Below are 17,301 nucleotides of genomic sequence, written 5' to 3'. Positions count from 1 at the left end.
TGCAGAAATAGCTTCTTTGGTTTCTTTAGTTGCTTAACTAGCAGGAACAGCCAAGTGGGAGCTCCTTTATGATCTCATAATTCTTCGAAGGTGCCTTTGTTTTCTGCCCTGTGGTTGCCATTTTGTTCTAAATAGGGCAGGAAAGTGAAATATTGTATGCAGGACAGTACTGCAGTGTGGATGAAATCTCATAGTAGTATTTTCAACATCCACCATCTGTGTAATAATTGACATTATTGACATTGACTGTGTAATAATTGACATAAATAATTGACATTTTGCAACTTACGGTCACGGATTTACAAGCTTAGTCACCTCAATTATTATTTCCCCTATGTTGTTGATTCTTCTTTCACTTGATTTTGAGTTTACCCTTCCTAAAGTCAAACTTCAAAATGCAATTTGAAAGGGCAAACTCCTATCCCTTTCCTAAAGTTGAGATGTGATAGAGTGACAATGTCAGATTCTGAATTCACGTTGTATTTTGGAGGCCAAAGAAAAGACTTTTTTTTTTAAAAAAAAAAGCAACCGGAAACAATGCCAACCAAGGTGAATGGACTCAGTCTTCTCTTATTTAATATATGTAGTCACTAAGCAAGATTAGTGAATCCAGATTTCAGTGGTGGCAGGAATAGTCTCATTGCAATCAGTGGAACAAGTTGTTCACTATTAACTGTCTTAGTTTCTGTGGAATTACCATTTGATAATCAAATATATTAAAGAATATTGCAGGCCATATTTCTAGTAGAATATTTCTTGTTGGCTATTTCATTTGAGTTTCCATAGTAATAGAAATATTACACATCAGTGAATATCTAATGCTTGCTCATATATTCAGAGCAAGAGAAGATCCCTTTAATGAGATGCTTTTTTAAAAAATCCCTGTTCTGAGCAGGGTGGGTTGGACTGGCTTTTTGATTCTTAGACAATGAATACTTAACACTCCAAGGAAGAAAGAAATTGGAATGTTTTCCCCCTTGCTTTTGAAATAGATGATGTTCAGCTTCTTAAAGGTGTATCTAAATGGGAAATTTCTTAGCTTTGCAAAGTGTTAGATACAGAGGCCTTTGATGCTTTTTCCTGAATCTTTTAATTTCAGTAGAAAGGGTCTGTTGATTTTTATTCTTTTTTTTAAAGAAAAGGCCTCAAATTTTACCAAAACCTAAGTCTTTTCAAGAAGTTTGAAAGAACTGGATTACTTCAGAAAAACTCAGGTTAATTTTCTTCTTCTCTTTTGTATTTCCACAGAAGCAAGCTATGCAAATAGCACCAGAATTCCTCTTCCTGGTGACAGCCCAGCACTCCAGCCGAACAATTCAGCACCTACCAAGCAAACGGTGCTATCTTGGCAAGCTGCAATTGATGCTGCTAGACAAGCTAAGGCTGCCCAAGGCATGAGCACCACCCCAGCTCAACCTATAGGATCTCTGTCCCAAAGAAAGCGTCAGCAATATGCCAAGAGCAAAAAACAGGGTAATACATCTAATAGTCGGCCAGCCCGTGCTCTTTTCTGTCTATCCCTCAATAACCCACTCCGAAGAGCCTGCATTAGTATAGTAGAATGGAAGTATCCTTTTACTGGAATTTACTTCTATCTCCTGTTCTCTGCAGACATGAAGATCATATCAGAAAGACATACTTGGGCTCACTCTCTAGAATAGAAGGAATTCAGTACTTTTTAGAGGTCTTTTAGGGCAACGTCAACCTGAGCAAAGTGCAAGTTATGATGAATAAATTGTGGTCGAAAGAAAGTCTGCATTTTCCTTCCTTCTTGAAGACATGGGCAGGATGTTGATGAGTTCATATAGATTAGAATTTCTTTCTCTTGGCTGAGACTGGCTCTGGGATCTTTTAAGGGAGATAATATGCTTGGTGATTAGGGTCTTCCTCAGTGAGAAGGTAGGGTTATAGCCAGTGGTGGGATTCAAGTAATTTAATAACCGGTTCTCTGCCCTAATGATTTCTTCCAACAATCAGTTTGCCAGACTGCCCAGAAAGTTAACAACCGGTTCTCCCGAAGTGGTGCGAACTGGCTGAATCCCACCACTGGTTATAGCCATGAAGATGAGAGGGAGGGTACATTTCCTATTGAAAGAACCATTGCTTTTTGACAATACAGGACATTTTTGAATTTGTCACTTTTGGTCAACGGGACTGAGCAAAGTGGTAACTTTAACGTTGTCTGATTGAAACTGATTTATTGGATCCATTTTAGTTGGATTTCAGGCCCAAGTAGAGCACAAGGACAGTGAGTCACCTTTATGGACAATGTGTTAAGAGAGTGTGACAAGGATAATATTTCTTTTCTTCTCATCCTGGATGCTTTGTTTGTTTGTTTGTTTGTTTACATTTATACCCCGCCCTTCTCCGAAGACTCAGGGCGGCTTACAATGTATAAGGCAAGTTTTGGCAGGTTTTGATACTGTTGACTGGTATCCTTGACTGCTTTTGGGAAGTGATGGTATTATTGTACAGTTTTTATTCTGCCACTCATGTTTTTAACATACTGCTAGGAGTGATTGCAAGAAAGTGTAGGGCTGGGTGTCATGCAGAATACCTGTTTCCATTTTTTCTTTTTTTAATGGTATGGATGATATCTTAGCTGCACTAGGTGGTGTTTCTTTTCCTTGAAGAAATAATATGCTATTGGAAGTGCTGATTTTCCTTGGCACAGTATGACAGCATCTTTTGCCAGACTGAAATCATATTGTCTTTAAAAGGTTTATTGCAGGTACTGACTGGTCAGCCTTGACTAGGAAAAGCTTTCTCAGTAATAGAACCATTCATGACCAAATGAAGTCTGGTTTCCTCCATATCTGCTTTCTTTTAAGAGTCTAAAAACTTTTTTCCACTCATTCTTCCTTTTCTAGTAGTTTTTTAAAAAAATATGACTGATTTTTAAAATATATTTTTACATTTCACATTAAACACTATGGTTTGTTGGATGTTGTAATATAAAGCTTTTATATTCTATTGTGAAGCTTTTGAAAATATTTAATTAATTTTGGATTTCTTAAGCATTGTTTCAATCCTTATTGTTTGCTACCATAGTAGACTTGCTGGAAAGTGTGGGTTATAAATATAATAATAATAATAATAACAGTTGGAAAGGACCTTGGAGGTCTTCTAGTCCAACCCCCTGCCCAGGCAGGAAACCCTAATAATAATAATAATAATAATAATAATAATAATAATAATAATAATAATAATAATAATAATAATAATATATGATAAATTATTCTTCCCTTCTTAATTAAATTCAGCTCAATACGAGCCATTCCAAGCTAATGTTTCTTATGTCCAATGAACTGGCAGTAACTCCCATTAAATAAGTGGTCATTACTTCTTAGAAGAAGTGTAAATTTATGCTTCTAATTTCATTTAAATTAATGCATACATTCAGTCAGTGTTGAGTTTTCAGTGGAATTTTGTGCATCTTTCATAAAATATCAACAACTTTTTGTTATTTAAGTGACGTAGCTTCTTAGATTGTTCTCCCCTAAAAACTCATCACTTTGTGCATATGTAAAATTGACGCACACAAATTGGATTCGATACAAAAACTCTATAGAAGGAGCATTTCCATCAGTGGAATGGAACTTTTGGATTTAACCCAATGTACTTTGTATTATAGTTGGATATTGTTTCTACTGAGACAGCATTTACTGGGCATATTTTGGGTCAATCAACATTTATTTATTTACGTCATTGTATGCTGCCCAATCCTATAGATTCTAATTTTTGATCATAAAATGAATCATCTTCCCAAAAGAAACCCTCCCCCACCCGAAATATACTCCTCAATACTTGGCAATTAGAATGAAAATCAGGAAATCCATATAATTTGCTACCTCTATGCTCTCTAGATTGCAAGGCTACCAGTGAATGGCTACAAAGATTATCCCAGATTGTATGACGGTTTCTTAAAGTGATAGGAACACCCTCGCTCAAAGTAGTATTGATTACTGCTCAAATCCAACTTCTTGCCACTTCATGGGAAATATTAACCAACCATGAAGAGCAGTAATCCAATTGAGAATTGATGGTAGTAATACTATAGAAAGCCCACTCGGCTTCCTCAAGATTGGCAGGCTCAAATAATTCCAGATGGCTTCCCAGAATGAAGACGCAGTCATTTCTATTGTCATTATCTAGATGGAGTCCATGTTCTCTTAAATCTGAGTGGCTTTATTAAACAAATGCCCCAAAATTCACTCAATATTTAATTAGAGATTTCAAATAGGGATGGGAGAGCAAACCATGTCATTGCATTGTGACATTGTTATGGAAATGATCCAGTTTGTATAATTCATATTATTGGTTTTATGTCATAATCACAATCTGTGTCATTTCCATGATGATGTCACAATACACGTGACATCCTTTACTCATCCATTCCTCTTTGCAATTTTTCAAAGTATTTGAAGGTCTAACTTTAAGAATTTGAAGTCAGCTAACAATATTCATAATGGCGGACAGTCAGCTTCTAGTCAGTTTGGTATGATTTCTTGGGATAAAGTAGTTACTATAGGTGTTTTCAAGGAGGTGTGTGAAAAAGGATGCAAAATATCAACTACCTATCTATTACATCATGAGGCTCACTCTAATCATTTTGTAAATGTGTTATGGATATGATGGGGCTCAGTTTACATCATATTTGCATGATAACTTCTTGGTAATTGACAAAAATGCTGAATCCTGCAGGTGTCCCTTACAGTAACTGATGTACCTTTGCATCTACTATGCTCATTCTCAGTAATGTAAAAGGTGCATAGTTTGATTTAGTATTTGGTAAAAAATAAGCATGGGGTAGTGATTAGATTGTTGAACTAGGGCCAAGGAGATCCATGTTGAAGTGTACCCTTATGAGTGTGCTTTGGGTTCTTTGTTCTTTCTCAGCCAAATCTACCTCATAGATTAGCTGTTGAGAGGGTGAAATGAAAGAATAGAAGACAATTTCACTATTACTGGAAGCAACTGGATGTCTGATGATTCTGAAGCATTATCCTGTTGACTGAATCTTTGATAGCCTGGAAATGAGGAAGAGAAATTCTTGCTTTGTACTACATCTTTCCTGCTTCTTCTTTGATGGGAACTATGGGCACTTAAATCCAATAAATGTGTAGGTAACTAGGCAGGAATATAGACAACTCTGTCATGTTACTTGTATTCGAGTTCCTTAAGTACTAGTGGTAAGAATGGATGGACACGAAGTAGCAAAAATTTTTGAAAGCATTTTATAATGGTTAAGCATTACTGATTTTATATACATATACAACTTAGATTATTTTTTAATAACTCTACTATGAAAAAATGTAATGTGAAGTAATAAGACATTGAAAGGCCCTAAGTGCTCAAAGACAATCCGACATGGGAACATAATTGTCTGTGGAAGGTAGCTGTCACTTTCATCAATCACAAAACCAAACCAAATGACAGGAGCATGCCAATTTAACTTCAGAAAGACATTTCTTGTATATAATGCAAAATTAACAGAAAATAGTACTATGACAAATATTTCTATGTCTTACAACTGAATGTTCCTTAACAAGATCTTTAAGACCGTTTGACATATTTATATTATTGGCTATTTTTGCCAATTGTGTGGCCTTAGCTGTTTACATCCCATTTCCAGAAGATGATTCTAATTCAACAAACCATGATTTGGTAAGTAGCATTTTTACCTTCATCTTTAAACTGTCTTTAAATATTTAAAATGTTTTTTGAATTTGCTCAGGTGGCCCTTAAAAGTTAAAAAGAATTGTTTATTTAGTCAGGTGAAAAAAGTGAATCAACATTTAAACATTAAATATATTACTTTGATTGTAAGGTCTGAGAGGCATATTCTGGTTTCTGAAATAATAAGATGCATTACCAGGAAAATGGTAATTGGATTTATAGGTGGCTGCTGTTTAATCTTACATGCTGTTTGCTGTGTCAGTGCTCTCTGTTCTTTTATATCTGGCTGTCACATGAACTTTTATTTCTCTATTCACTTCGTTTTGATTGCTTCCTTGCTATCAATAGAAAATATTGAATATATTTTCAAGGCAGGAATAATATTCCAGAAAATAACTTACATATGTAATTGCCTTCCTAACCAGATAATCAGATGTCAGATATTCCTTTAAAGAAAGTGTGTTAGCAGGACGATATTCATATAAATAGATGCATGTTAAAATTATAGACTTGGCTTCTGTTAGCAGAAAGTGTTTTCCAATCATGGAAGAATGGTTTCTCATTTAACAGAGAAGGCTTGAAGGAAAAACATTTTTCCAGAGATTGCATCAGTTTTGTGTACATTCATAATATTTTTGTTTAGATAAAATTAAGATAAACTAAGGAAAATATTAAAAATTTAAAAAAATAAGTGCAAAAAGAAAGAAAGAAAAAAGCTAAGGGAAAAGAAAAAAAGGAAAATACATAGAAGAGAAACAACAGCACACATATAAATTCACTCTAGAAGAATTTAAGTATATTTGAGAACAATATACATTGAGCGTATTGTCTGAGGCAATAAAAACAGGCTTAAAAAGAAGAGATAGAAGACAATAACTGAAAAGCTGTTTTAGACATAGATTTAAAATTGAAAGGATACAAGGATGATATTGACAGAAGATTATATAGAACAGGATTTACAAATGAAACAATGAAAATTTAATAGTTAAAAGGGATATACAAATAATAAAAGAGAAGAGTGACTTGGATACATGGATTTTAATTTAGAAAATTGACTTGGTTAATATTCTTACTTTGGATTTACAAAAACGATATGTTATGCTCATAAAGGAATTCTTGAGGAGAGAATTCTTGAGGAGAGAGAAGAAATCTATTTTTTGGGATGTTACTAAAATGAATAATTAAGACTTTGAAAACAAAAGTTAATAAAATTGATTTATTCTATGAAGGTTAAACCGTCTATGATCCTTTTTTTCTAAGAGCTGTTAATGGATTTTTCTTGATTAGGACTCAATCCTAAGACTCTTACCATTTGTTAGTAGATATGAAATGGGTGGAACAGAATTTTGTTGTATTTTTAAAGAAAATAATAATTTATGGTATTAAAATTGAGGAGAGATAAAAAGATGATGCTAAATTAATTTGTGGGATATCGTTTGAAGAAGTTAAATATTAATATTTAATCAGTTGTTTCTAGTAGTTCTTAATGGATTTTTTTAAGGCTAAGATTTAATGATGAATTTTTAAAGTTTTGTTTATAGGTATAAGACATAGGAAGGGTTTTCTTCTTTGTGTTTTTAGATAAAATGACATGATACTGAATAAAGAAAGAGAAAAAATATTAAATTGGTTTACTGGTTTACAGATTATATGTATATTGTTATTTCTGGCAGCTTTAATGGAGTTTTGCTGATTCAGATTGAAATATGAGGCTTTATTTGCCAATGGATAAAATATGATATGGGATGAAGAGATTTTTGGCTGAAATAATTAGATAAAGTATTGCATTATTGAATTTTTTTGTATTTGTGTTGATGAAAGAGAAAGTCATTCTTTCAGTACATGCATATAAAATGCTTGCAGCTTACTATGGTTTCATTGAAATTTTGCCTACAGTCTTCTCGACTCAAGGGTACAGTTGTGAAGTATCACGGCTTGCTTTTAGGTTGCTGAGTCTTCCAGGTGGAAAATGATAGTTTCTTTTGGCTGCAGTGTGCCAGAAAAGAAACATATGGCTGGTTTTAAGTTCCTCTTTGTGGCTTGGTCCATTGTGAAGGAACCATTGGGCCATTTTCAGCTGGCAATCATGGCAACTGAAAAACAAACTAATTATGTGTGATAACTACCATGCACAACTAAGAACAAAATGGCCATGCCTTTCAACCAAAATTGATAAACTATGCCTACATAGGTGGTAGTAATCTCCACTGAATTTAATAGGATATTTTAAATTAGATTTGCATTGTTATTTGTCATGTATCTGCAAAAGATACTCAACTTTTGAGATTTATGTTTTATGAGATATGCAGGGTTTTTTTTTAATATCCTTTACTAATTAAACAAATATATCTATTGGAAATTTTTATCTCTATGTTGGGCTTTCAAAGCTTCAGGATTAAAGGTGTTAATTAAAATATTAAAAGCCATGTTGCACTGCTTTTGTATGTATTTATCATATCGTGACCCTGCTTTCATTACTTGAGTCCTCTTGCCTCCTCCCTGTACCTCTGTGGCTTTTCCCACTATAATTCAAACTGCTGATGTATTACAATGTTCTCCCTCCTGCTTATACCTATATCACGCCACGCCATGCCACACCACACCACACCGTACCATACCATACTGTACAGTACTGTGTTAGCATTTTGTTTAGTGTAGTGGTTAAGACATCAGGCTAGAAACCTTGGGTCAGTCGTTTTCTCTTAGCCCTAGGAAGGACAAAAGGCAAACCATTTCTGAAAAACCTTGGCAAGAAAAATTGCAGGTAGTGTCCCAGAACTGGACACAACTGAACAAAAGGGGAAAAAATTACAACATTACCATATTATGACTATGGTAATACTCTGTGACAAGTATTCCATTTGTGTGTAATCATACGGAGAATTCTAACGCTACAGAGTTATTTCATACTTCTCTTGCTTTCGATTTAGTCATGATCCTGAGACAATGGAAGTAACCATGAATATTCAGTGATCAGAAATCTGTGATGTGGCACTAATGCAAAGGCTTGTTCTAGACTAAAGGCATGTGACACAACTGTATCTATTATACCGTGAATTGTTTCTGGAAACTTAAGACGAAAAGCCTTCATATTTGAATGCCTTCTGTGTAGTGCGATAACTTTCATGTAGAAAATAGTTGAAAACTGAGAGGATCTAAATTAAAGCTGCAGGAGTTCAAATGATCAAACCAGCCATTTAATGGTCTGCTTGATACCATGTAGTGATCATCCAGATTTGGGAGCTCAGAGTTGGAGAAGGAGGCACATGATTGCTACTTCAAATATAGATATTTGAATAATCCTTAACAAGTTGATAGTCATGTTTTATTGATTGTATTGCTGTTTTCTAGAGATTCTGTCATGTCTCTCTATCTATTTATCTAACTACCTAGCTACAGTGTAGCTGTTATACACCTTCCTACATCATTTAACTGTAACATTTGTGTGACAGCAACTGTTTCATATTTTATTATGGCATAAGTCTTTGAGGACTACCAGATTTTCTTGGGATGCATAAAGTCATATCCAGGTAAATGATAATACTGCATGAGTGTAGTGAAAGCATTCATTATGTTCACACATGCTTATGCAGTAATACATTCTTGGAGGAGGGAGATTCTATTATTTGCAACGTGGACAAGTGCAGATCTCTATGGATGTTAAATACTTGCAAGAAGCGTTTAAACAAAGAAGGAATTTCTGATAAGCAGTGTTTCATTCTCATTTCATAGTCTGAGAGGTGTATATAGGGAATGTTTTAAAGCTGGCCAGTAAAAAATTGTTTACATTTGGTTTATTGAATAAATGTCTATGTATATTTCTGTACAAAGCAGTCACAGCTGAACAGCCATTTAAAACTGTTACTTGTTTTATTAGAATATGCTGCATATATACAGTAATTTGGTATGTTTTATATAGGTTTATTTCTTCAGGATAATACAAAAAATCCTTGATAGAAGAACAGTATGTTGGATCAATTATTTGACCCAAAGGATTATTTTGTTTTTAAAACTTTAGGACTCCGTTCTCTACTTTGCTCTCAGTCCATTTAGAAGTTTATATAAATAACAAATTTATACATAACAAATACTGTTCTTGGTGCGAGTAGGATAGGTCATTTTATAGAACATTTAGATTTCATATATATGTCTTCTAAGCAAAGAGTAAGGTTCTTTTTTTTCTTATCTGAGGGTTTATTTCTTTCAAACATAGTTTCAGCCCTTAGAATTTTTTGTTTAAATAAATTCAGAGTTACACTGTTTTCCTGGAAGCAGCAAATGTGAGTTCTTTTTGGTTAGTACATGTATATCTTTAAAGCAGTTATGAATGCTGCATATGAACGCAGATGCAGATATATGTTTCATATTGTACCTTGGCTGTGCACATAAATTATTATCATGGATATCAACAAGGTAGCAAGTGTGATGTGGTGAATCAAAACCTTTTGATTCACAATGTTGTGTCCATCATTTTGCCTATTTTAATGGTTCTCATGGCCCATGATGTTTTTTCAGTGATTATTTTGAACATTAAGCTAATTTGTACAATATGCATTTTAATTGTCTTTTCAAAACAATTATTAATATAAATAAGATGTTTTTAAAAACTAATGGATTGCGTCTGCAGCATTAATTGTGTATTTTTGTACAGCAAACGATTGACTGCAAATGAGGACATGGAAAGCATTGTTCATGGAAGGTACAGAGAGTAAGGATTTGTACAACGTAATTGAGAAAAAAATGGTTAGAAATTGTTTTCTGCAATTTCTTTTTAGAAAAAAGGGTGCAGCAACTGATCCATCCTCTCTCCCTCTCTCTCTCTCTCTCTCTCTTTCTCTCTCTCTCATGAGTTGGTACTTAATTACTGCATACAGTAATTAAGTACATTGTCAAATTTAATACAAAGACTGTGCCTTAAAATCTTTTAATTTAATTTAAATCCTTTTAAATTAAACCCCCATTAAATCAGGGGTGCAGTCTTTTTCAGAATAAAATTGCATTTGGCTTTTAGGTGGTATAGTCTCTGGACAGCCTTCTACATAAAATATTTTTTAAAGCAGGATTTCTTTAACTTTAAAGTTAAAGTTAACATTAACTTTAAAAGGATCTAGATAAGTCATTGGCATATGAAAGAACTGGCATTTTAAATGTAAAGATTTAATTTAAAGATAAACAATGCCTTTCTATAGTTGTGATTTTATCTTATTGTCAATTCTTAGCCTACATCAGTGGTGAAATCCAAATTTTTTTTTACTACCGGTTCTGTGGGCATGGCTTGGTTGGTGTGGTGTGGCTTGGTAGGCGTGGCTTGGTGGGTGTGGCAGGGGAAGGATACTGCAAAATCTCCATTCCCACCCCACTCTGGGGCCAGCCAGAGGTGGTATTTGCTGGTTCTCTGAACTAATCAAAATTTCCACTACCGGATCTCCAGAACCTGTCAGAACCTGCTGGATTTCATCTCTGGCCTACATTCAAAAACAATGATACTGTCTTTTAAAATGTCTGAAGACTTAAAAAAAGAGGCACGGGTTTTATTTTTGCTGAGGCAATGCAGCTCTAGCTATATAATTGATTCTACTGGTGAATTGCTCACTTTACTAAAGAATATTCATCTTTATTCATGTCAGATTCTTAGGTGGCTTATACAGTAAACTTTAAAATTTACTCTGCCTTCTACAAAGACAATCAATCCAGAAGGTGATATAAAGGAAGTCGATCAATTGTAGAGTTTCTTTAAAAAAAACAAACTACTGAATACAGTAGTATGAATGGCATTGATAATGTTTATAACTGAAATCTATCATCCATTTAAGGTCATGACATGTGTTTCCAAAATGACAATCCTGTTTCTATCTAATAATAGTGAAGGTCAGTTGTTATTTCTAGTGAGTCATGTTAGTTATTTGCTGATAGGTTTTTCAGGAGAGGCAGTCTGAGTACCTATGAACTGTTTTCTTCTATAGCTGTTTGTCAGACATTACTTTCCATAAAATTAATAAATAGTACAAGACCTGTTGTAAGAAGGCTGCAGTGATGTTGTAAATAAAACCCAGCGGGTGCTATTGTGACATTGCTGGAAGAAAAAAAAAATCAGTCTGTAATATTGACAGTTTTTTTTTTAAGGGAACCATTTTTTTAGAAAAAGAAAACTCATACATTCTTTTTAGGAATAGAAGAAAGGAAGGCCACGAAGACCAAGAAACCACCTTGGAAGGACTCTTCTCTCTTTTCCAATCAAGCCATTTCTGCCCACCAGTATGTGGGAAAGATTCTCCAACCCAGCTTGGTGTAGAAGTTCAAGTGCTGGATGAAGAGTAGGCTCCAATTCACTTTCAGCGAGAGCAGGGTTAACAAACTCAAGGCCCAGGGGCCACATCCAGCCTGTGGGATGCTTAGATCTGGCCCACAGGGCCACCCTAGAAACAGCAAAGGACCTGCTCGCGGTGCCTCTGCCAGCGAAAATGGAATCCTGAGCTCCATTTTTGGTTGCAGAAGGCGTCGCAGCCAAAAATGGAGCTTAGGAGCCCGTTTTCACTGGTAGGGCACCACCACAGGTGCCTCCGACATGAGTGACATCGAGATGGCCATGCCCACCCAAGGCGTGCCCATCCTGGCTCCCCGAGGTTAAACACAACCCTGATGCAGCCCTCAATGAAATCGAGTTTGACACCTCTGAGCTAGAAAAACTCATCGGATAACTCAGAGCCAATTTCTTTCTTTCAGCTTTAGGGATATTGTGAGGATAAAAGGAAGGGAGGTTTCTATGTCAACCATCTTAAACTCCTGGAGAAAACCAATAACAAAACTAATAAATGTAGGAGATTTTAACCCTTCATTGTGCAGTCATCCAAGTAATTAGTCACAGGAATAACCACTTGTTATGTTTTTTCTTCAGTCTTATTATACATAATAGTATATTATTATATATTAGCTACGTTGTTTTAGGTGATAGGTATTTTTATTTCATAGATTGCAATAGTTTAGATTTATACTTGCACAATTAACTATTATAGTAGAGTATGTTAAAAACTTTTATTATGGAGACTCATGTTATTATTTTATCTCATTTGATTTTAGTTTCATGCTGCATGTTTTTAAATTTTGTTGGTGATTAGGTTAATAAGCATTACTGTTACTTAACAAATATGTTTAATGGGAATAAAAATAGCAATAAAGGAAGATAAAAGTTTAATAAATAAATAAATAAATAAATACTCCTAATACCAAATATCAAGTATTTTTGTATATTTCTTCTAAATCACCTTGAAAACTGGGAGAGAAATAGTTGTAATAAATAAATAGATAACCAACCAACTAACTAATTAGAAGAAGGATTGTTGTGTGAAAATGCTGAATATTTTGTTAGGAATCTATACCAGTGGTGGGTTGCTCCTGTTCGCTCCGGTTCTGGAGAGCCGGTAGTAAAAATCTGCTGGCGTTGGGAGAACTGGTAGTAATGGCTGGCTGGCCACGCCCCCAAACCGGTTCCCCGATCCTCAGAGGTTTGGTTTTTTTTACTTTTAAAAGCATCTTTTCTTCAGCCAAAAAAAGGCCTTTAAAAGTAAAAAAAAAACCTCTGATGATCGTGCAGCTGAGCAGGGATCTTCAGGGATCTTCAGGGATCATCAGAATCCTTTAAAAGTTTTTTTTTTAAACAACCTCTTCAGCCGAAGAGGTTGTTAAAACAAAAGGTTTTAAAAGGTTCCTCTGGTGATCCCAGTTGAGTTAAGAGCTTTGGGCTGCTATTAGGCAACTTCAGCAGGGATCGTCAGAGGAGCCTTTTAAAATCTTTTTTTCCTCTGGCCCACCCAATCCCCCCTCCCCACTTACATAATTACTGCTTCTTTCGGGCTCGCTTTCCTTTGGCTTCTGCAATCAGTTGCATCAGCTAGCAATTGAATCTGCCTGCCTGCCTGCAATCCATCTCCTCAGTGCCTTTACTGGCTGAGGAACTCTGGGAGTTGAAGTCCACAAACCTGAAAGTTACTAAGGTTGGAGACCCCTGATCTAAAAAATATAAATAAAATTAAATAATAAAATATTTGTGCAGCTTTCTGAGATTTGGTGTGTTTCTGTAGTGTTTCACTCTAACTACACAAACACAGAGACTCTCACAAAGCTTTATGTGGGATTTTGTGTGTGTGTGTGTGTGTGTGTGTGTGAGAGAGAGAGAGAGAGAGAGAGACAGTTGTGTTGTGTGTGTGTAAAGTGTGAAAGTTGGTTTTTGAGCTTTTTGTGGTTTTGTGAGGTTCCTGCTGTTGCAGGGGCCATTTTGGGTGAAGTGCAGCTGCTTTGACATTGTGTGTGAGTCAGTTGTGTTGTGTGTGTGTAAAGTGTGAAAGTTGGTTTTTGAGCTTTTTGTGACTGTATGAGGTTCCTGCTTGTTCCAGGGGCCATTTTGGGTGAAGTGCGCTGCTTTTACATTGTGTGTGAGTCTGTTGTGTTGTGGTGTGTGTGTGTGTGTGTGTGTGTGTGTGTGTGTGTGTGTGTGTCCCTTTGCAAGGACTTGGAGGCATCTCCTCTGAGGAAAAGAGGAAGCGGCGAAGCTCTGGCTGTCCCCCGGGAGAAATTGCCCTGTCTCTGCAGCATTGGTCATGTGACTGAGTGGGTGTGGCCAACTTGATGTCACTCACAGCAAGGTGTCACCCCACCTTGCCCTGAGTGACTTCAAGTTGGCCATGCCCACTCAGTCACATGACCACCAAGCCACGCCCACCAAATAAGCCACGCCAACAGAACCGATAGTAAAAAAAAATTGGAATCCACCCCTGATCTGTACCCCCCCTTTTCAAAATAACGGTTTGTGAAATTGTGTGCGTTCCAGAAGTACTTAATAAATTAGATCTGGTCTCTGACATAATTATGGCATTAGAAAATATAAAAACTAAAAATCTGATTTCCAAGACTGTAAAAGTATTGCAGTTTTAAAATCCCTCTTAGTAAAGACTCTAGTTCATGTGATTTTTGCTTGTGCCAGTCAGAGAAGCAAGGTATTTCGAGTGCGGTCCCCACCCCGCTTTGACCTACCTCATGAATAGAACCCACTATTTGTAATCTTTTATTACAACGTAACTTGAAAATCAGTATTCTTTAAATTTGAGTAAGCTTTCTACAACTGAATACAAATTATGTCATCATCTTCGTCATCTAGGTTTTTATTAAATTTTAGAAAGTTAGTATTCGATCCCACACCTGCCTGAATTTTGGAACAATGCCATGTTAGAGTTCTGTTGAGAATTGTTCTTTTCTCTCTTTGTATAATCCAGATAAGAATCCAATGAATCTAATGACTGCTGCCTCTTAATTTATGAACATTGTTGATGGTATTTTCCTTTCTGTTTTTATATCCTTTGGCTTTCTTCCCAGATACTGTTTAGCTCTATTATTTTAGTGAATGCCTCTTCTTATCTTTCTTTGTGCTTCTCACTCTGGGTTCTTTCTTGACTTCTGTTAAGACTTATTATTTCTCCCTTCTGTTCTGCTTTGAAGTGATAGCTTTGTTTCTTGGAATCTACAATGATGGGGAGCATGAATTTTGGCTCTTCAGGAGGGATTATAGGTATAATTGCTGCTGCATTATGGTGTTGAGGTATATGCTGATTATAGCAAAAGAAATTTTTGGATCAGTGCCTTGTTTCAATGATATAATATACAGAATAATCCTTTTCATTATATACAGAATGATCTTTTTTCAATATTTGATGGAGGTATTATTTTTCAAAGAAAATCAGTTTAAGAAACCATTCCATTCAGTTCAGGACATTGGGGATTTGATGCTGATGCTAGTGAGGACGGGCAATCTTGAATTTCAACTTCCATCCTTGTCATGCCAATGTTTACAGATGACGAGAGCTGTAGTTCTGCAGTACTAACCATACATTGTCTGTATGTACAGTATTCACTTGAGATCCTGAAGCAAGAAACAGAAGTTCAAATCCCTACTCATTAAATCCTAGATGAGTTTAGGCAAATCTCACCTTAATTAACTTTAGAGTATTGCTGTGATGATCAACTTCTGCTGAGATCATTTGCAAAGAAATATGTTAATGATAATGGACACTTTTTTGTTGTACTTTCTGTCTCCTGGAGCTGTTTTGGTATTGACTATGTTAAGAAAAAGAAGAAGAAATAGTTTGCAAACTGGAAAATTCTATATTATAATATAATATAACCAGGACCTGGCCCTTCATAGAAAAGGCAGGGTGATAATAAAAGATGTATCTGAATATACCCTTGATATGAGTTAAAATACAGTTCTGTACATGCCTAAAAAGCAAATTCTGTTTAATAAGGTTTGCTTCCCAGTAATATAGATTAAATGCCAACCTAGGAATTGTGTATGTTACTGTTACAGTATATTGTTTTATGACAGTCAATAAACAAACAAACAAAGTAAGTAAAACTAAGCTAAATCTATATTGCACAATGAACCTCATAACTGCATTTAGCATTACTATATATTTATATTATATTCCAGAGTCATTCTGGAATTGGGAAGCACCAAAGATGATTTAAATAAATACACATGCATATTTTGTTATATTATCTCAGTGCTTTTCATATAGAGCAGCTTTGATTGTAGGGAAAAAAAATAATTTACTAAAGAATAGTCACTAATCTCAGCTCGGAGACACTAAGAGTTAGACAGAATATATATTTCATACATTATTCATGTTATTATTTCAGAAGATTTGAACAGCAGTTGTCTTGGTTATAACTTCTATGCTATATCAAAAGATTCATTTCTTGCCACTTTTTGACCAGGTTCCAAATACATTACTAATTGTAATTGTTTCAGTGTTTAGATATGCATATATCCCATAAAATTATAAAATAGAATCTGAAGCAGCTCCCTATCTGTGCGCCATAAGACAACAATGTAAACTGATTCTTCAAGTTATCCAAAGTATTTTTTTCAGAAAAAAAACCCTTTTATTTTGCACAGGGTTATCAGTTCTGAAAACAGCTGATTGCTCCTCCAAAATAATTGAAAATAATTGAAATGCATCTTCATCAAACATGTTTTATCTCAAGATGAGTTTAGGTATTGGTTTCACTGTATCAGAGAAAAGTAAATATAAGAGAATTTTCATTTCCATCAGGCATGTTAAATGTGCTTCTCCTGTATCCAACTGCATCAAGGTCCATTGCTGGTTTCTTTTGCTATCCATTATTTTCCACTACATCATGAGTTTTGTGTTATGGAACTTCTCTCATAAATCAAATTATTGATTTGATAAGGATTATTGTTTTACTATAAGGAAATATGACACTATGCAATGCATACATTTCACCATACTTTCTTCAGATTGGTTATATGCCTTCAAGTCGATGAAGTCTTAGTGATGATGTAGATGGGTTTTCTCTAGCAGGATTTATTCCCAACTTGGTCCATCAGATATTTCAGTGGTGCACCCATTACTGCCATAATTGAGTTCACCTTGAGTCCATCTACCTTGCTGGGATTCATCTTCTTCTCTTTCCTTTCACCTTTTACAGAATTACAGATTACTTAGATGTTACATTATTACAGGTAGTCCTCACCTCGCAACAGTTCATTTAGTGACCATTCAAAATTACGACGTCACTGAAAACAGCTACTGATGACCATTTTTCAGCATC

General features: G+C 35.2%; 1 protein-coding gene across 1 annotated transcript in view; it reads left to right on the top strand.

Annotated features, from left to right (window-relative positions):
• Positions 1 to 17,301, top strand: part of CACNA1D (calcium voltage-gated channel subunit alpha1 D) — a 275,621-nt gene that overhangs the window by 5,805 nt on the left and 252,515 nt on the right. The window contains exons 2-3 of the mRNA XM_058171105.1: positions 1,249 to 1,567; positions 5,562 to 5,667. Coding sequence (XP_058027088.1) covers positions 1,249 to 1,567; positions 5,562 to 5,667 — 425 coding nt within the window. The remainder of the gene's footprint in view (positions 1 to 1,248; positions 1,568 to 5,561; positions 5,668 to 17,301) is intronic.

This window comes from Ahaetulla prasina, chromosome 2 (assembly GCF_028640845.1).
Source record: "Ahaetulla prasina isolate Xishuangbanna chromosome 2, ASM2864084v1, whole genome shotgun sequence".
Classification (NCBI taxonomy): domain Eukaryota; kingdom Metazoa; phylum Chordata; class Lepidosauria; order Squamata; family Colubridae; genus Ahaetulla; species Ahaetulla prasina.
Note: the sequence above shows the minus strand (reverse complement) of the source record. Positions and strands in the feature narration are given on the sequence as shown.